Source organism: Equus caballus, chromosome 2, assembly GCF_041296265.1.
Source record: "Equus caballus isolate H_3958 breed thoroughbred chromosome 2, TB-T2T, whole genome shotgun sequence".
Taxonomy (NCBI): Eukaryota; Metazoa; Chordata; class Mammalia; order Perissodactyla; family Equidae; genus Equus; species Equus caballus.
The window spans coordinates 37,623,524-37,643,722 of NC_091685.1; the positions used below are offsets into that span (position 1 = coordinate 37,623,524).

Here is a 20,199-nt window from a genome sequence, read left to right on the forward strand (position 1 = left end):
ATAGCATCAAAAAATAAAATATTTAGAGATAAGCTTAGCCAAGGTGGTGAAAGATTTGTACACCGAAAACTACAAAACGTTGCTGAAAGAAATTAAAGACACAAATACATGGAAAGACATCCTGTGCTCATGGATTAGGAGACCTAACATCGTAAAGACGTCCTTACTACCCAGCAGGGTCTACAGAGTCAATGCGACCCCTATCAAAATCCCAATGGCATTTTTGGCAGAAATAGAAAAATCTACCCTAAATAGCCAAATCGAATCCAAATAGCCAAAACAATCTTGAAAAGAAAAAGAACAAAGCTGGAGGTCTCACACTTCCTGATTTCAAAACTTGCTACAAAGCTACAGTAATCAAAACAGCATGGTACTGGCCTAAGGTCAGACATATAGACCAATGGAATAGAATAGAGAGCCCAGAAATAAGCCCTCCCATATATGGTCAAATGATTTTCGACAGGGTGCCAAGACCATTCAAGACTTTTCAACAAATGATGCCGGGAAAACTGGATGCATGCAAAAGAATGAAGTTGGACTCTTACCTTAAACCATACACAAAAATTAACTCAAAAAGGATCAAAGACCTAAACGTAAGACCTAAAACTTTAGAACTCTTAGAAGAAAACATAGGGGAAAAGCTTCATGACTTTGGATCTCGCATTGATTTCTTGGCTATGACACCAAAAGCAAGCAACAAAAGTAAAGATAGATAAACTGGACTACATCGAAATTAAAAACTGTGCATCCAAGAACACAATTAAAAGGGTGAAAGCAATCTATGGAATGGAAGAAAATATTTGCAAATCATATACCTGAAAAAGGGTTAACATGAAGACTATATAAAGAACTCCTATAACTCATGAAAAAAAACCCAAATAACCTGATTAAAAATGGGCAAAGAACTGGAATAGACATTTCTCCAACGGAGACATACAAATGGGCAAGAATTATCTAAAGAAATGATGAATATCACTGCACTGCTGGGAATGTCAAATGGTGCAGCTGATATGAAAAATAGCATGGAAGCTCCTCAAAAGATGAAAAATAGAATGAGTGTATGATCCAGCAAGTCCACTTCCGGGTATAGACCCAAAAGAATTGAAAGAAGGAGCTGGAAGAGATATTTGTACTCTCAAGTTCACAGCAGCACTATTCACAACAGCCAAAAGGTGGAAGCAGCCCAGGTGTCCATCAACAGATGATGGATAAGCAAAACGTGGTCCATCCATACAGTGGAATATTATGCTGCCTTAAAAGGGAAGGAAGTTCTCACACACGGTATAACCTGGATGAACCTTGAGGACATTGTGCTAAGTGAAATGTGTCACAAAAAGACAACTTTTGTATGATTCCCCTTACATGAAGTGCCTAGAGTAGTCAAGCTCATAGAAACAGAAAATAGAATGGTGGTTCCCCGGGGCTCGGGGGGACGGGGAATGGGAGCCGTTTAAGGGCGCAGAGTTTCAGTTTTGCAAGATGAAAAAGTTCTGGAGATTGATGGCACAACATGGTGAACACACTTAGCACGACTGATCTGTACGCTTAAAAATGGTCGAGATGGTAACTTTGGTTGTGTGTCTTTTACTGCAATTTAAAAAATGGCTAAGATGAAGTGACTTACCCAGCATCAAGATGCTGGCACTTGGCAGTGTCAGAATTTGAACCCAAGTCTAATTCCAAAATCAGTACCCTGGCCTCCTACCCTCTGCTTTTCAGAGGAGAGAGTGATTTATTCAGGGGTGGAACTGAGTATAGAAAATGAATGCATGTTTTAAAAGTCTCCTGCCTTTTAAAAATATATATTGAGTCCATAAAACACTGAGACTTCAACAAATCCACTAAGAGACACCTGCTCCCACGCTACCGTGCTTTGAGGCAGGCTCCCTAAGAGGCTGATTTAGTTACCAGGCTGCCGCCAGGGTTCTAATCATATTTGGAACTTTCCTTCAATAGGGAGCTGGTTCTCAGCCTTGCATCCCCTTGAACGTGGATCACAACCCCGGGGGCCCAGCCTTCCTTAGCCTCCCTCCCTGCCCCTCCTCCAGGCGTCTGGCCTTTGCTTCTCCCATCCACTCCCGGTGGCTACGCCCCTGCACCTCCCCCAGCCTGGGTCCCTGCTCAAGCTCCCCAGCTCCTTCGAGTCCGTTTCTGCCCCTGAGGCTTCCCGCCACCCTCACACTTCTGTCCTCAAGTCCAGTGCAGTCCAGCCGTGTGCTGCTCCCTTCGGGCCCCCCGCCACCAGGTCCCTGTCTTTGGCCTTCCCTTCTACCTCGTTAACAGCCTCCTAGGGCCTCACTCCCACCCCCTGCTGGGCGTCCTCCACAAGCTTCTCCTGATCCTCTCCCACCCGCCCGTCTCCACCGCGCCCTCGGCCCCAGCGGGCTGGCCTGTGCGGCTGTGTCAGCGGGCTGGTCGGCGACTTGCCTCTGGTTTCTGGTTGGGTTTGGCCAATGGGAGATTAGAGATTGGAACAGCGGGGAGAGAGACCTGTGGGGTCACACAGCTCCCCGCAGGCAGCTCTCCTGTCAGAGGACTCTGCCCAGCCCTCCAGGTCTCTGGGTTCCAGGACATGTCCTGCCCCTCACCCCTCAGGTCTGGGATGGGAACAGCGCCTCACTCTGATCAGCTCTGGGAACCACACCATCCTTCGTGGTTCCTCGCCCTCTGTGGGAGTCCCTTCATGACACTCGCCTCTGTCACCCCACCCCAGCGAATGTGCCCTCTGCTCCATGCCAGGACCTGGACTTTCCAGGCATGGAGGAACTCTCAGATAGGGCCTTCGGTCCCCTTCCATCAGCCACCAAGGTGCTCAGCGTGGTCTTGCCTTTATCTCACCCTCGTCTGGTCCTGGCTCATCAATGATCTCCTCTTTTGTATCTTCAGTCTCACCCAGATTCTGGTAACTTCCATCTAACCTGCGAATGTGCTCACTATCGCCACCCCCCCCCCCCCCCACCATTCTTTCACTGTCAAACTGCTAAGAGCGCTCCTTTCCTACTGAGTCCTAAACCCACTCCACTGTCCTCGGTGGCCTCCTCGGGGCTCTCTGCCTCCCTGTGTCATTGGACACTGCTGTCAGAGGGAGGCATGTGGCCTGGTGGTTCAGGAGTTAGAGGGGCAGGATGGTGTGCTGGTTATTAGACTGGCTTTCGAGGTGGGTGGCCGGGGCTCAAAGTCCAGCTCTCCCACTTGCTAGCTGGGTGACCTTGGGCAATGAACTATTCTCTTGGTGCCTCAGTTTCCTCATCTGTAAATGGGGCCAACAACAGAACAGCCTTGCCAGTTACTGGTTAGCTCAGAATTGAGATGACACATACGAAAGCACTTAGAACTTTGGCACGTATAACAAGTGTCAGAACTTCCAGGATTAGAAGCAAGAGGCCGGGCTCTGGAGCTAGGAAGCCTTGAGTTCAAGTCCCACCCCGGCCACTTTCCAGCTGTGCAGCCTGGGCCAAGTCTCTTTGCTTCTCTGAGGTGGCTTCTTGTACTGCAAAGATGAGTTTGATCAGCTGCACTTCACAGGACTGACAAAAGGCACTACGTGGAGAAATGTTCAAGGTGGTAGGGTAATGGTTTTTAAACGAACTGGTGTGCGTGTGTGTGTTTAATCTGTTTCTTTTTACCTTTTGGGTGTTGGCCATCCCATCCCCCATGTCCACCCCGCATGACCTCTGGCAAGGGATGTCATGCAGAAATAGTAAATGTGGGGATATGAGGAAACAGCCGGGCTCTGTGAGACAGTGGATCTAGAGCAGGAGGAAAGAGGAGGCCTCTCGCTCCTCTGTCGGCTGCATCCTTCCTGCCCCGTCTCCGGGGACAGCCCCGAGGAGGGGCGGGTTCACGAAGTTGGGCTGCCTGGGAGTCGCTCCCAGCCCCTTGAGCCTCTCTGTGTGATCCGAGGCAGGCACTTAGTCAGTCTGTGCCTCAGCTTCCTCATCTGTAAAATGGGGGAGAGGTCAGCCCCTGTCTCGCAAGGATTAAATGAGCTAATACGCACAGAAGTGCAGAGGACAGGGCCTGGCACACAGCAGGCGCACAGCAGGCCCTCAGTGGCTGTCGGCTCTTGCTGGTGTGACTCCCCCGGCCTGGCCACGGCGCTGCCACCCTCCTGCCTCCCCGAGTGCTTCGTGGTCTCCGAGCCGGCTCCTATCCCTTCCCCTGCCCTCAGGTGCCTCACTCCCCAGCATTCTAGGGTTGTCTCCATCTCCTCTCATTCTGTCCACAGGCGGGGGCTGCTGGGCCACCCCCTCAGTTCTCAGACGTGTCCCTCCAACCCCCAGTTCGGGGAGGCCCCACACTGCCTCCCGCCCCCAGACGCTGACGTGCTCCCTTCACCTCACGTCCTGCAATCCCGCCTCCCCCCTCCCTGGAACCCCTGAGCAATGACATTCTCAACCTCCCAGCTCATCAGCCAGCTTTCCCCACTGCTCCTGGTATGCACTCTACTGATTCCTCTGAAAAGCTCTAAGGCCAGTCCCACACCACCACCCCCTGCCCACGGCAAGAGCCCAGGCGAGAGACAGTATTGACTGTGGTGGGCGGAATTTCTCCCCAGATTGTCCACACCCCGATCCCTGGAGCCTGTGACTATGCTCCATGACACGGCAAAAGGGACTGTGCAGACGTAAAGGTTACCAATCAGTGATCCTAAATTAGGGAGATTATCCCGGATTATCCAGGTGAGAACAATCTAATCCCATGAGCCCTTAAAAGCAGAGAACTTTCTCTGGCTGGAGTTGGAGAGATGAGTCAGAGGGGAGGGGAGGCAGACAGATTCGAAGCATGAGAAGGACTCGACCCACTGCTGCTGCTTTAAGATGAAGGGGACCCTGAGCCGCAGACTGTGGGCGGCCTCTGGATGCTGAGACTGACCTCCACCTGACAGCCAGCAAGGTACCGGGGCCCTGAGTCCATGACGGCTCAGGCAAGAGTCTGCCAGTTGACCGCCTGATGGACCGGGAAGCAGATTCTTCCCAGGGGCTCCGCAGGAGAGGCTGGGTCCACCAACATCTTGATTTTGGCCTCCTGAGACCCGGGGCAGAGGAACCAGCTGAGTCCACCCCGACCCCTGACCTGCAGAACCGTAAGATAATAATTCGTGCTGCTTTAAGCAGAAAACAAATACAACAGCCAAAATGTACTACAATGTTTACCACCCGCCAGGCCCTGTTCTAAGCCGTCCACAGTGATTCAGTCTCCTAACCCAGCCCCTGCAGCCATCCGCGGCACAGACGCAGACAGCGCCACCGAGCTCACCGGGGCAGGGCCAGGCCGGGGCTGTCCTCACGCCCTCGACTGCTCTGTTCCAGGGCCGCTCCTGCTGTTCCCCCACCCAGATAACAAAGATCATCAGTTCTTGCCCAGCTTCAAAGCCTTTTCAGAGGGAGTTTCCATCTTCAAACAAGTTCGATGCCAAACGCGCAGCCAGGCTTATGTTTTACACGTTGCCACCAACACGCTTTTTAGCTCCTTTCTCCCAGGTCAAGTTACTCCCCCAAGTCCCCAGGCTCCTCTTTAGAGAGGAGCTCCAGGTTGGTCTACTCTGAGGCACTCCCGACCCCAGACAGGCCTCCCTGGGGGGTCTCCACCTCAGTGCCAACCCCCTCTTCCATGGAAAGCACTGGGTCCCCTTTCCTCTTTACTCAGATCCCCCCAGAGGGCGCACCTGAGCCCGCTGTGTGAATGCGGGTCAGCAGAGTCTCCATTCTAGTGTCACTGACCAGCCACAGGTAGGATCCCACACAACGCAATTTCCCAACTTAGTCAACTACCTTATTATCCTGTTAAGTCATAAGGAATTCAGATATTTAGATTTCAGATGTTCCCAAAGCTAAATTTACACCCAAAGAATGAAGCTTCGGAGCCAGCCCCAATGGTTGCAGTTTGGCACTTTCACTGCTTCCACAGCCTGGGTTCGGTTCCTGGGCGCAGAACCACACCACCCGTCTATCAGTAGCCATGCTGTGGTGGTGGCTCACAGAGAAGAAGTAGAAGGACTCACAAATAGGATATACAACCATGCACTGGGGCTTTGGGGAGGGGAAAAAAAAAACCCGAAAACTGGCAACAGATGTTAGCTCAGGGCGAATCTTTCCCTGCAAAAAAAGAACGAAGCTTCTTTCTCTAGAAGCTTTGAGTCAGACAGCCCAGAGTCTGAAATCCAGCCCCACCTCCTGTGACTAGCTATGTGACTTTGGACAAGTTACTTAACCTTTCTGATGCTCATTTCCACATCTTAAAATGAGGGTAATGATGATAGTAGTTCCTACCCCAAAGGAGTTGTTTTGAGGACATAACTCTGTAAATACATACACAGAACACACATAGAATATATGTAAAACCATGAGAGATATCGTTAGTAGTCTGTAAATGTATGCTGTGGCTGTTTGTATTATTTGTGCTATTCAAAAGATTGTGATCTTCCAATCATATCCATTAGAATGGCTACTATAAAAAAAAAACAGGAGATGACAAGTGTTGGTGAGGAGGTGGAGAAAGTGGAACCCTTGTACACTGTAGGTGGGGGTGTAAATTGGTGCAGCCACTATGGAAAACAGCATGATACTTCCTCAAAAAATTTAAAATAATTATCATAGGATCCAGGAAGTCCACTTTTGGGTGTGTATCCAAAGGGACTGAAAGCAGGGGCTTGAAAAGATATTTTACACCCATGTTCACGGCATTATTTGCAATACCAAAAGGTGGAAACAACCCAAGTGCCCATCAACAGATGACGGATACAAAATGCAGGAATACACACAATGGAATATTATTCAGCCTTAAAAAGGAAGGAATTTCTGACATATGTTACAACGTGGACGAACCTTGAAGACACTATGCTAAGTGAAATACGTGCCACAAAAGGACAAATACTGTACGATTCCACTGATATGAGGCATCCAGAGCAGTCAGATTCATAGAGACGGAAAGTGGAATGGTGGCCGCTAGGGGCTGGGGGAGGTGAATGGCGAGCTGTTGTTTATTGGGTACGGGGTTTCAGTTTTGCAAGATGCAAAGAGCTCTGGAGATGGATGGGGAAGACGGTGCCACAACCATGTGAATGTATTTAATGCCACTGAACTGTACACTTAAAAATGGTTAAGATGGTAAATTTTATGCTATGTGTATTTTGCCACAATAAAAAAATGAGAAAAATGAGATTACAATGTAGCCCTCTTCTCTGACCTTGTTCCTTGGAAGCCCTCCACCTGCTGGAGGGAAGGCAGGCCCATCAATTGCTGTGGTGGGAAATGACCAATGAAATCAGCCCCAAGTTCCAGCTGCCGGTTCTCAAGAAGGGGAGAAAAAAGTCCCCTGAGGACTGATGAGACCAGATGGGTGAATCCCCAGAGAGAACAGCGCTGGGGGAGGAGCCGGGGTGAGTGAGGGAGCACAGCACAGGCAAGAAGGAGAGCCAGCGAGCACAGGTAGACGAGCCGGCAGGTGCATCCCCACCCCCCCACCCCCACCCCTCCACTCCGCCCCAGCCTGTTTCTTTCTGTGGATTTCCCTACAGAGACTGAGCAGGGGCAAGAATCCTTACCCAGGCCAGGTCCACCTGTCACCTTACCTCTCAAAAAGTAGGGGTTCACTCATAATAAGAGAAACGTGAATTAAAATGGTATGGGGACCATATTTCACCTCTTCCTTCAGGAAAGATCCCTTGGGGCAACGGCACACTATGCTGGGAGGGGGTGGGAAACAGGCGTCAACCGCTGGCGGGACACCACATCTGTGACCCTCTCGTGGGCAATGTGGCAACGCCCATCAGAGTTACAGATGTACGTGCCCTGTGACACAGCAGACATACCCATGCGTGCATGAAATGATGTAAATAACAGGATGCTCATGGCAGCCTGGTTTAATAATAACAAACAAGATTATGGTGTAGGCTCCCATGGTTCTTTTCTAAGAGGCAGCCCAGAAGCGGCAGGTGCCAGGCAAAGGGACAGGAGTCACATGGCTGTACGGTTCTGCTGTGTTCGTTAGGCCAGCCTTCTTCCATGACCCTCAAATCCCATATGAGGAGAGACTGACACAAGACAGACAGATTGTTCCACCAATGAGAAGAGAGCAGATGGCAGGACGCCGTCCACTGAGGGTGCAGGCGCAGGGACGAGCATCTCATCACTCTCTTTTCTGTCCTTGGTTTTTCTCCCCCATCGCTACCCTCCCAGTCACAGCACTGCACTGACTTGGGCTGTCCTACAGCTCAGTCTTCAAGGGGGTCCTGAAACCCCCGCAGTGTGGGACCCAGTGACTTCTGGGTCAGCCAGTCCTCCACTGTTGAACCGTCGCTTCTCTCTTCCTCAAAACAAAGTTTATTGAAACGGTATACACATGCGCATGCAAGTGCGCACACACACACATGTACGCATACACACGTACGCATGCACGCACACACACACCGCCAAACAGGAGCTCCCACAACATTAGAAGGGAAGAAGCACCAGTGATCAAGAAGGGAGAGGGAGGGGGCACTGATGGAGGGGTTCTCAAAGTGTGGTCCTAGAACCATCTTCACAGGACCCCACCCCCCCTACCTGAACCTCGGGAGCATATAAATGTGAGGATTCCTGGGCCCTCCCCCAAACCCACGGGGTCAGAATGTCTCAGGTTCATGTTTAACAAGCTCTCTTATACATATGAAAAATTCAGCAACCATTGGCTTGCAATTCTGGAAGAACTGAGCCCCGTTCTCAGCAGAGGTTTTTTTTTTTTTTTTTAGATTGGCACCTGAGCCAACATCTGTTGCCAATTTTCTTTTATTTTCTTCTTCTTCTTCTCCCCAAAGCCCCCCAGGACATAGTTGTATATTCTAGTTGTTGGTGCCTCTGGTTGTGCTACGTGGGATGCCGCCTCAGCACGGCCTGATGAGCGGTGCCACGTCTGCACCCAGGATCCGAACCAGCGAAACCCTGGGCCGCTGAAGTGGAGAGCGCGGAGTTAACCACTTGGCCACGGGGCCGGCCCCCCCTCAGCGGAGTTTAAATGACAGCCACATCCCTCTCCAAAAATTATAGTTCGCAAGCCACATCAAATCACACAAAGTATAATTCACAAGGTTTAGCTCTGGAATGAGCAAGGCCGAGGCTTCCGAGCCGTGTAAGCCGGGAGAGGGGAGATTCTGAACAGAGCTCCTGACTGCTAGTCTGACACGGCAGCCAGGACAGTCATTTCAAAAGGCAAGTCTCCCCCTTGCTTAAAATCCTTCAGTACCTTCTTCCCATTAGTCTTCAGACAAAACTCAAAATCCTTATGGTGGCTTGAAGGAGGCCTATTGCCTCTTAGTCCTCCTTCTTCCCACACTTACTTCTGGACACACTGGTTTTCTCTCAGTCACTTGGGCTCACAATATGCTCCTCCACCCCAGGGCCTTTGCACGTGCCGTTCCCTTCTCCCCTTCTCTAGTTGAATCCTTCCTGTTCTCCCTATTCCTTTCCTTTCCTTTAGAGCTCCAGTGTTGGAATGGAACTATACACGCCATTGTGGGATGCTTTGGCTTATGTATCTCTCTCCTAGCAGCTACCTGATTGCAGGGACTGTATCTCATTCTGCCATTGCTGTATCTCCAGGCTTGCCTCAGGGCTGAGGATCCAGGTAAATGTGTGTGGAATGAATGAGTGATAGCAACAGTAAAACCTAGGCTGGCGAAAAGAGGCTTCCTTTTGCCATTAGGGGACCAAACACCTTACAGGATATAGAAAAAAAGTCTGGAGGGCAAAACCCTGCAAATATCATTATTGATTTTCCCTGAGCCAAATGATTACAAGTGACTTTTCTTTTCTTCTTTATATTTTGCTTTCTCCCAGTTTTTTAAAACAATAAGCATGTAACTACCTTCCATTATCGGAAACAATAAATGATGTCGAAACATTTCAATATCGACAATGAAAACAACATGTCAGCCTTGCAAATGAGCAGGAATCTTTAGAAGCGTGACTGTCTATTCTTGAGGATTCACCTGCTAGATGGAACCTCCGGGTAATTTCAAGGATGGCTTTTTATTAATACAGTTTTCTGAACTTTATTTAGTGGAATGACTTCTAGTAGCACAAATAACATAAACTATAAATTGACAGTTGAATTATTCCTCAGGGTGGTCCACAGCTGATCAAGGATGACTCTTCGGATCAGAAAGGCCCCCTGAGGTCAGCAGAGGGACCATTCCACCTCGTCTTGTTTTGTAAAACTGGAAAATGTTGGCATGTCTGCAGGTTTCAATTCTTCAAAATGGACCTGTGTCCTCACACCCTATTTTAAAACGAATCTTCTCTCCCAGATTCATTTACGCTTCAGGAAGAGAATTTGTTTAAGAGAAGATAGAAGCATCCATCAAAACTCTATTCACAAAATATCTGACAATTCATGTATCATCTGTTCTCTAGGGAGCCAGGAGAAGCTCGTACTTCTGGAAATGTAGCTGATTCCTTCATAAATCAATGCGACTGCTGCTGGCAGTGGTGACTGACTTCTTAAACTCAGTCCCAGGAGCAGTAAACAGTCAATTACTTTCATACAATGAACGCGACTCACTCTCTGTCTATATAACAACTGTCCTCATTAGTCCCTTTTCCAAACAGCTTGTTAACATGAGCAGCTCCTCATCGCAACCCTGTGCCCCTCTGAGGGTTCTTCTCAGTCGCCATTTCACCAGGCCGTAAGAACGATCACGGCGTCATTTACTTCGCACCACAGCCAGCCAAGTGCATTTCTCACTTAACCCTCACAAACACCCTGCGAGGGAAGTGGTTTATGGATGGGGACAATGGGCTCAGAGTGATGAAAGAATTCCCTTGAAGTCACACAGCCAGAAAGTGGCCCAATGAGATTTAACCCAGGTCTGTCTGTCTCCAAAGCCCGTGCTTTGAAAAGTTACTCTAGTTTCTCACAGTGTGGAGGTTCCTCAAAAAACTAAAAACAGAACTACCCACGACCCCGCCATCCCACTCCTGGGTATCTATCCAAACAGCTTGAAATCAACAATCCAAAGTAACATATGCACCTCTGTGTTCATTGCAGCACTATTCACAATAGCCAAGACATGGAGGCAACCCAAGTGCCCACTGACTGATGACTGGGTGAAGATGTGGAATACTATTCAGCCATAAAAAACACAAATTCATCCCACTTGCAACAACATGGATGGACCTGGAGGGAATTATGCTAAGGGAAATAAGCCAGACTGAGAAAGACAAACACCAGATGATTTCACTCGTATGTGGAATATGAACAAACACATGGACAAAGTAAACAGTTCAGTGGTTACCAGGGGAAGGGGACTGAGGGGTGGGCACAAGGAGTGAAGGGGAGCACCTATGTGGCGACAGACAAGAAATAAGATACAACTGAAATTTCACAATGATGTAAACTATTATGAACTTGAATTAAAAAAAAAACAACCCAGCTCCCAATGCCTCCCACCCCCAGTCTGTTCTGCAGCCCCTCCTGGTGCCCAGCAAGGCCCTCAGTGCTGCCCTCTTGCATCTTATCTGCGAGAAGGAAAAGCTCTTTCAGGAAGGGGCGAGCACTCTGTCCCCCTAGCCCAGCAGGTGCAGCAGGTGATCACTTACGAGAGACAGTGGCACCTCACATACCAGTTTACAAAGCGTGTCCTCAGCTTTCTGACCCTCGCTACAAACCTTAGGGGTAGACAGTCCATTTGACAGCTTGTAAGAAGCCCCCAGGGAGGGACTTGTCCCATGTCACATGGTGAACGGCTGCACACGCTGGTCCCAGAACACGGATCTCCTGGGACCCAGCCCAACAGGGGTGGAGCGTGTGTCAGCATATTTTGGGGGAAAAAATTACTATAGCTTTCTAATATCACGGTCAGGTTCAAAACCAACATCTCTGTCTCTACTTTGACCAGACAGAAAAGAAAACTACCTAAAATCTATCTCTGGTTATGATATAGAAGAAACTACAATATTTTCTTTTTGTTTTCTTTCCCCCACTTCGTGATTGAATAGATTTTCTGTGTCCTTGTAGGGAGACCATGTTATGGATGAGAATCTCAAGGGGAGGTCCATTGGGTTATTTTTAAATCTGTTGCGTTTATGATAAACACTCTCAGAAAACTAGGAATAAAGGGGGAATTTCTTAACTTGATAAGAACATCTACAAAAAACCCACAGTTAACATCACACTTAATGGTGAAAGACTAACTCCTTTCCCCCTATGATCAGGAACAAGCAAATACAAAGATTCATATTGCTCCCACCACTCTTATCCAACAGGGTACTGGCAATCCTAGCCATTGCAATAAAGCGAGAACAGGAAATTAAAGGCATTCAGATCAGAAAAGGAGAAATAAAACTGTTCCTATTTACTGATGACATGATTGTTTATGTATAAAATACCAAGAAATCTATCAAAAATCTAGAAAGTTCAGTTATGGTTGTAAGATACCATATAGGCAGACAAAAATCAATTGTATTTCTATATACTGTCAATGAACATGTCGCCACAGAAATCAAAAATATAATACCATTTACAATCACTCAAAAAAAAAGAGAGAGACAAAACTTAAGTGTAAATCTAACAAAACATGCACAAGACCTATACGCTGAAAACTGTGGAACACTCATGAAAGAAACCGAAGACCACCTGAGAAAACGGAGAAATACACCATGTCCACGGATGGAAGACAACATGGTAACGACATAAATGCTTCTCACACTGATAGACAGGTTTAAACACAATTCCTATCAAAATTCCAGCAAGATACTTTGGATATACAGACAGACTTATACTAAAATTAACATGGAATGGCAAAAGAACTAAAAAGGTTAAAAAGACACATTTTTTTAAAGGAAGAATAAAGCGGGAGAAATCACTACAGCATTGAAGACTTAAACAGCTACAGAAACAAAGCCTGTCATTTCAGCAGAGAGACAGACACACAGATCAGTGAAACATGACGGGGACTCAGGAATGGTCCCTACGCGAGCATGGCCAGACGATTTTTGATAAAGTTGCAAAAACAATTCAATGGAGAACAGCCAGTCTTTTCAACAAATGGTTCTGGAGTGACTGGATATCCACATGCAATAAAGATGAACCTAAACCTCCCATCATATACGAAAATAGACTCAAAACGATTCATAGATTTAAACATAAAGTTAAAACTTTTAGGAAACGTAAGAGAAAATACTCGGGATCAAGACTTGGCAATGTGTTCTCAGACATGACACTAAAAGTGTGATCTCTAAAATAAAAACATGATAAACTGGGCTTTATCAAAACCTAAAACTTTTGTCTGTGAAATACTCTGTTAAGAGAATGAAAAGATAAGCTACGGACAGGAGAAAATATTTGCAAACCATATATCTGACAAAGGACTCGTATCTAAAATATATAAAGAACTTGTGAAACTCAATAGTTAAAAAACCCAAATAATCCAGTTAGAAATGGGCGAAAGACATGAAGACATATTTCACCAAAGAGGATGTGCTGAAGGCAGATAAGTCCAGGAAAAGACGTTCAACATCACTAGCCACTCAGGAAACGCAAATTAAGACCATGATGAGACATCACTACACACTTAAAACAGCCAAAATAAAACACAGCGATAATACTAATTGCTGGTAAGGATGCAGAGAAACTGTGTCTCATACATCACTGGTGAGAACATAAAATGGTACAGCCACTCGGGATAAGTTGGTTTAGAAATCAAATGTATGCTTACCATAGGATCCAGCAATCACACTCCTGACCATTTATCTGAGAAATAAAAATGTATGTTCGCACAAAAACCTGGACATGAATGTTTATCTGCAACAGCCCCAAACTGGAAACAATAACAATGTCCTTCAGTACATGAATGGTTAAACATATGGTGGTACATCTGTACCACGGAATATTACTCAGCAATGAAAAGGAACAGGCTGACAACTTGAATGGATCTCAAGGGCATCATGTCGAGTGAAAAAAAAACAATCTCAAAAGGTCACATAACGTATGACTCCACTTATATAACATTCCCCAAATGATAAAAATGATAGAAACGGAGAAGAGATTAGTGGTTGTCTGGTTTAGGGAGGGTGGTGCGAGGAGGTATCGTGAATATAAAGTTAAACCCCAGGGAGGTCTCTGATGACGGAATAGTTCTCTGTCTTCATGGCTGCACACGAGTCCACTCGTGACAAAACGGCATAGAACCATACGCACACTTTGTACCATTCTCTTTCTCTATTTTTGGAACTTCTGATGACTATAATTATTTCAAAATAAAAAGTTAAAAAAAAATCTGTTGAGTGAGGTCTGAGGCCTGGCTTTCACAGTTATGGAGAGATTCCACTGCATTTCTCTTTCTGCTTCAATATTTTAACCCCCTTCAGTTTTGAACAGGCTCAAAGCCACTGTTTCTCTTATTCCTTTCTTTCTTCCAACTTTCTTGGCTGTCAGTGCGCTGAGGCTCTGGACAAACCACAGCTAATCCAGAGAGTGAAATGAGATGGGAGAACGCTGCTTACCCTGACTCACGGGCTGGGAGACCGCTGGGCCGGCAGCAGTCTCCAGAAGCTCAGGAAAGGGCGAGAGGCCCCAGCCGAGCACTTCTGGTGGCCTGGCTGTCAGGCCCAGAGCAGGGGAAGGCGCAGCTCTAAGCCCACCTTCCAAACCGCCCCATCAGGCTGCCAGGGAGGGGACGATGGGCAGGACGTCCGCAGACCCGGTCAGCAAGGACAGAGGGCGCATGGCACTTCGCATCATGCTCATTTTCACTAAGTATGCCAGGGAAACCCAGGACGTTCGGCACGTGGGTTACTGGTGGCACATCAAGGAAAGATGCGGCTGTACAGTATTAAGAGATTTGCGTCCACTGGCCAGTGAGGATGTCCGGCCGGGGTGAGGGGGGGACTGGGCAGGAAGAGTTCTTACCTCTAACACAAGGTCTGAGTCCTCATGTGTGCCAATAGTAGTACTTTTATTCAGGACAAAAAAGCCTTCTGCGCTCTTTAGATAGGCTTTCATACTCTCTGCTTTCCCTATATGAGGTTTGCAGAAAAAACTTCGTTAGAAAAATGGAGTCCTTTAATCATTCAACAACATCACATTTAGAATGAATGAAACACGTGGTGAGGTCCAAAGGAGAAACCAGCAGGAGGAGGGGGAGATGGACTGAAGGATGATGATCGCAGCTACAATTCTGCGTATTTTTAAGATTCTCTTTTTAATAGTGCTTTCCAGCATAGATGAGCTTGGTGCTGATAATAAAATAGAAGACATTTTTCACGTAACCAAAAACACAAACAAACAACAGCTAAAACAACCCAACAACAAATCTGATTTCCACTGACAGTTGCTCTCCGCCTCCCCATTAAGCTTAGCATGAGATCAATTACCTGAAATAACAAGGATTCACATTCAATATTCCTCATCCACCACTTATTAGCTTGTGACCTTGGATGAGTTACTTATTCTCTCTCTATGCCTCAGTTTCCTCATCTGTAAAATGGGGTCAATAATACTCTGTAACTCAAAGGGTTCTGTGAGAATTAAATGCAGTAACGTGTGAAGCATTTAGAATGGTAACTGCTACACATAAACACATATTTGAACTTATACTGTTATTATTGTTATTAATCTTGGGCTTCTCAAACTCTGATCCAAGGAACTCCAAGCCTTGACAGAGCTTCTTAAAGTGCCGAGTCAGTCGTCGAGGAAATAGACTTTAAATGATGCTTTCTTTGTAAATGACTCCATTTCATCCTAGACTTAGAAAAAAGGGATGTTTTCTAAAGGCAAAGGATCAAGATTATAGCTTGGCCATATGATCAGGACTCGGCACAGATTTTTCCCCAACATTTTATTACGAAAATGTCAAACACCCAGAAGAGTTGAAAGAAGTGGATGGTGAACTCCTAGATACCCCCCACCTAGATTCTACAATTGACGTTTTGCTATATTTGCTTGATCACCTATCTATCCACTGATTCATTCATCCATTTTATATTTTGATGCATTTCAAAGCAAATTCTATACATGTTTTTTAAAACATAAAAATTTCAGTGACTTCAGTAGGTTCCAAAATGTTGATGATGATTCCTAGGATGCTTGAATTCTGATTTGAGATATGTCCAATTACACAGTGTGACATCCGCCATCTCAAGGCCATGTCAGAGAACGAAAGTCCCTCCCTTTTCTCTTCAACTGAAAGGTCACTGAAATGCGGAGTTGTTCGACTGTGGATAAAAACAAAAGTCCTCCAGCTGTGGCCATATGTGGTCTCTGGTCTGGTTCTGCTTTTCATCAACACCCCCACCATCACTTATTGAATCCCTACTAAGTGCCAGGCGCTGGGCTACCCTTTTACACACACTGCCTCTCTTCATCTTCAGGACCACCTTACAGATGGGGAAACTGAGACTCTGAGGGGTTAAGGTCACACAGCAGTAAGTGTGAGGGAAAGAACTCCGAGCCTTTGCATGCAACCACTGCAGGACGCTCCAGCAGCTCCCCCTAGATCTGTATTGTTGCTGGGTGGGCTGGAGCGGAGCGTGAGGGGTTACTGTGTGTTGACACTTGGGACATGCAATAAAAAACAGTCCTTAACACCAGGATTCTATCATCTGAAAGGAAGCAAAGACCCTACCTGGGGGGAAGAGAAATAAAAATAAGCCAGATAGTTTATTTTATATTTGCAAACTCTGAGGCCTACGAATGCCTCACAAATATTGATGCTTTCATATAATGAGACATAAATTTTATTAAGTTCACTGTCATTAATATGGGGGAAATGACATTTCCTTGTCCAAAAGAACCATGCTCTGTGGCCATCAAATCACTTTAGTTATTAATCTTCAATTGCAGAGGAACACATGATCAAGCAACACACTCAGGACTAGTTAATCTAGAATGTAAACTTTTGAGAAATGTCTCTTCTAAGGAAAACCACAGGAAATGTCACTAGACTAAAACCCAAAACTTGGATCATGCATGTATTTGTTTTTTAGCTCTCACCCGAGATGTCCCCAAGGCTGGTGCCCTCTCTCTGCTCAGCTGTCCCCCTTGTGGTAACCACGCAAGCACCCTGGCTGAAGGCGTCCTCCTGTCATTCAACTTGCTAGCTTATCTCCCTGCTGGGTTTCTTTCCTTGTACTAATCGTTCTGACATTTTCTTGTTCCTTTATTTAGTTGTGTTTGCTGTTTCCCTTTCTCTAAGACATATGTTCCCGGAGAGCCAGAACTGTGTTGTTTTTGTTAAGAGACAATTTTTCGTGAGTATCTTGTGTTCGTCCCAACTTCAGAGCAAAGGCACGGACGATTTTGTCCTGCACTATATTTCCAAGGATGTTTAGATGGCAAACAGCCTGGGAGGATACAGGTAACGTTGATTATAAAGATAACGGCTCCTTCTGAGGCAAAAGTTGGGCAGGTTTGCTAGCAAGCCCCTTCAGAGATTGGGGTTTCCTAGGGTTGGGGTTCTTTAGCTGGGACACAGACCCACTGCGTGCACAGCATTCACCTGGGCTATTGGGTACCACAGCGAGGGACTTGCGGCAAGGGGAATCAGTGAGGACATGAAGCTCTGCTTGCCTGTTGTGCCCACTCTGCTGTGAGTAATAAAGTCCTTTGTCTCTGGCCCAGGAGTCCTTGTCTTCTGCCAGCATCTATAAGCTGGCCAGGCTAACTGATTAGCTTGCAAGCAGGATAAAACCTCAGACCCTTTCAGTTCCCGACAGTTTTGCTCATTGCCCCACCTCCAGCGCCCGGAGCAGCACCTGAGACAGGTGCTCAGCAAACGCTTGCTGAAGGAGTGAAAATACAAAATGACACCTCAAAGCGAGCCAGCGCAGCCCTCTGGCTAGGAATCCTTGACAGTAACTAGGTTTCATTTTTCCCTTCATTATCCATCCTAGATGACTTCTTGGAAAATCTAAATTCTATCTTTTTAGCTTTTGGGTTGGCCAATTATTTCCCCACCTTAATCTTGCCTGTGCAGTCACTCCCCTGCCTGAGAACACTGTAGAAAGGAATTTGACTGTGTTAAACCGTAAATTCGTTCTTATTCAGCGCCATAGAGCGCAGTCACAGTAAAGAGAAGAGCGTCCGTCATCTGCGTCCCCCCTCAGAGGGCTCAGAATGGGGCTATAGGAGCACAATTTCTTTTGAAGGCTACAAGGTCTTCAGTGGCCTGGGAGCTGGAGAAGTTCCTTAGAGAAGGGAGGTCAGGTATGGGGGATCTCGGACCACCGGGTGGTGTTGTCTGTAAATCGGGGGAACCAGGGAGCGCCCCTCCTAATCCAGCTGGACCAGCTGGGGTCCACAGGACATCCGCGAGTGGGAGCGGCTGGTGCCAAGGAGGAGCCTAAAGTTCCTTGGGGGTTCTGCGCTTACGAAGGAAGGGCTGGTATGGGGCCCTCCTCTGGGGTGCTCCTGGAGACCGGAGCCCGGCTCGGGATGGGGCCGGTCCCCCGGCTCCCCGCCAGCCCTGGACCTCGCAGGGCCGGCCGCATCCGGCCCCAGGGACGCGCCGCCGCCTCCTCCCGCGCCGCGCTCACCTGGCTGGAGGAAGAAGCCCACGCTCGGTCCTCCGCCGAGAGCCAGGTCGGCTCAGGAGGCGCGGGGCCCGCTCGGGGCCGTGGCCGCCCGGCCGCGCTCCCGCGGAGTCTCCAGCCCGCGGCCCGCACCCCGCGCGCCCGCCCGGCCTGTGTACGCGCGTCGCCATGGCAACGCCGCCGGCCGGCGGAGCTGCGGGGGCGTGGCCTGCGGGGCGGCGCGCGGGGGGGCACCCGAGCGGAGGACGCCCCGCAGCAGCGCCTTGAGGGGTCCCCCGCCCTGCTACCTAGGGGTTCCCAGCACCATCTCAGAGAGCGGGAAACAGAGGCTCGGGGGTCACAGAAGTAGCCCGAGGGTTTGCAGCGAGGAGAATCCTTCCTGCTACACCTTGCTCTGGGCTGGGTGCGTGGAGGGGGTGGGGATGGGTGGGAGGGGGATGGAGCTGAACTGAGAGAAGCTTGGAGGTTATTCCCCCCGCCCCACCCAAATCTCTAGTCCTCTCTGTTGCAGAAAATAGAGGTCGCTGGGGGGACCACCACTTCTGGGGGTTGGGGTGGGGATGGGCTGGAAGGAACAATTTTGAAAGAATGAGGGTTTCGTCCATGTGCTGGGGAAAGGATACTTCCAAACCCACAACCCTCCTGTTCCTGTCCTTCCCTGTGGAAACCCACGTTTATTCATTCATTTGTTCTTTATCTCTACAAACACCCCGTGAGTCCCTCTAAGTGTCAGACAGCGGCCCCAGAGTTGACCTGGATCCGTCACTGTCCTTAAGAAGCACCCCACTCATGGGCACTCCTGAGAAGCCCAACTCAAAATGTCAGCAATGATCATTCTTTGTATTAAATCACTCCCATTTTAGCAGGAATAGAAAGCTCAGAGACACGGAGGAATGTGCTCAAGGTGGCACAGCTAGAAAATATGGCAGGATTTGAATCTAGGTGAGTGTGACAGGGAAGGTATTTCCCCAAAGGGCTACAGGTGACAGCTGTGACAACCACAAGATGACACAGGCTCACCACCTGCTCTCCTTCATCTCTGAACAGGCTGGGCTGCTGTCTGTCCTGAAGGCCTGGCTGTGCCTGAGGCATGGAGGGAAAGGGGGCCTAGGCCAGGAGAGGGCAGCTCAGGCTGCCACCCAGCTCGCCAGCCAGACACTGGGCTTCCTCCCCGACCTCCCCTGGGCCGTCCTTGATTGGGGCGAGCATGCCCCTTGCGCCCCCTCCCCAGGCCTGCCTGTTGGTTTCCTGTTGCCCCTTGCGTTCCAACATGGAGTGAATGCTGGCCTCGGGCCCAGCTCAGCCCTGGGAGAGGTGGGGAGGCTTCGCGGGCCTCTGTATGGTAAGAGAGGTCTAGAGAAAGAGAGGAACAGGAGTAAGAGCAAGAGAGAGAGAGCTTGACCAGCAGGAAGTCGCCAGGCTGTTGAGTAGGATGCCAGATGGGAGAGCAGAGGGCCCTTGAGAGGTTCCACAGCCCGCTCATGAGCTGACCCCACAGGCTTAGGAAGTATGGGTTTTTACACACACACACACTCACAAACATAATTTCAAACCATGGAAAGAACCACCGGTAACTGAGCCTTTCTACAGCTTTCCTCACTCCCTTCCCCTGCCAGAAAATGAGAAAATACCCAGGTTTTTCTCAAATGGGCTCCTGTATTGCTGGTTGGGGGCATTCATTTCTCCTGACGCT

The 20,199-nt window shown here is 48.3% G+C and overlaps 1 protein-coding gene across 18 annotated transcripts in view; it reads right to left on the minus strand.

The window, feature by feature from the left end:
• FHAD1 (forkhead associated phosphopeptide binding domain 1) overlaps positions 1 to 18,664 on the minus strand; it is a 130,630-nt gene extending 111,966 nt beyond the window's left edge. For 16 of the 18 annotated variants that reach the window (XR_011433105.1, XR_011433090.1, XR_011433103.1 and 13 more), the window contains exons 1-2: positions 18,510 to 18,660; positions 14,887 to 14,993 (exon numbers count right to left, since the gene is read on the minus strand). Coding sequence is in view for 12 of the 18 variants with exons in the window: in XM_070252752.1 (XP_070108853.1) it covers positions 14,887 to 14,979 (93 nt within the window). In the remaining 6 variants the exon portion in view is untranslated. Of the gene's footprint in view, positions 1 to 14,886; positions 14,994 to 18,509 lie in introns of all 18 variants that reach the window. The other 2 variants (XM_070252745.1, XM_070252716.1) reach the window with 1 other exon arrangement.
• Positions 18,665 to 20,199: the final 1,535 nt, after the last annotated feature.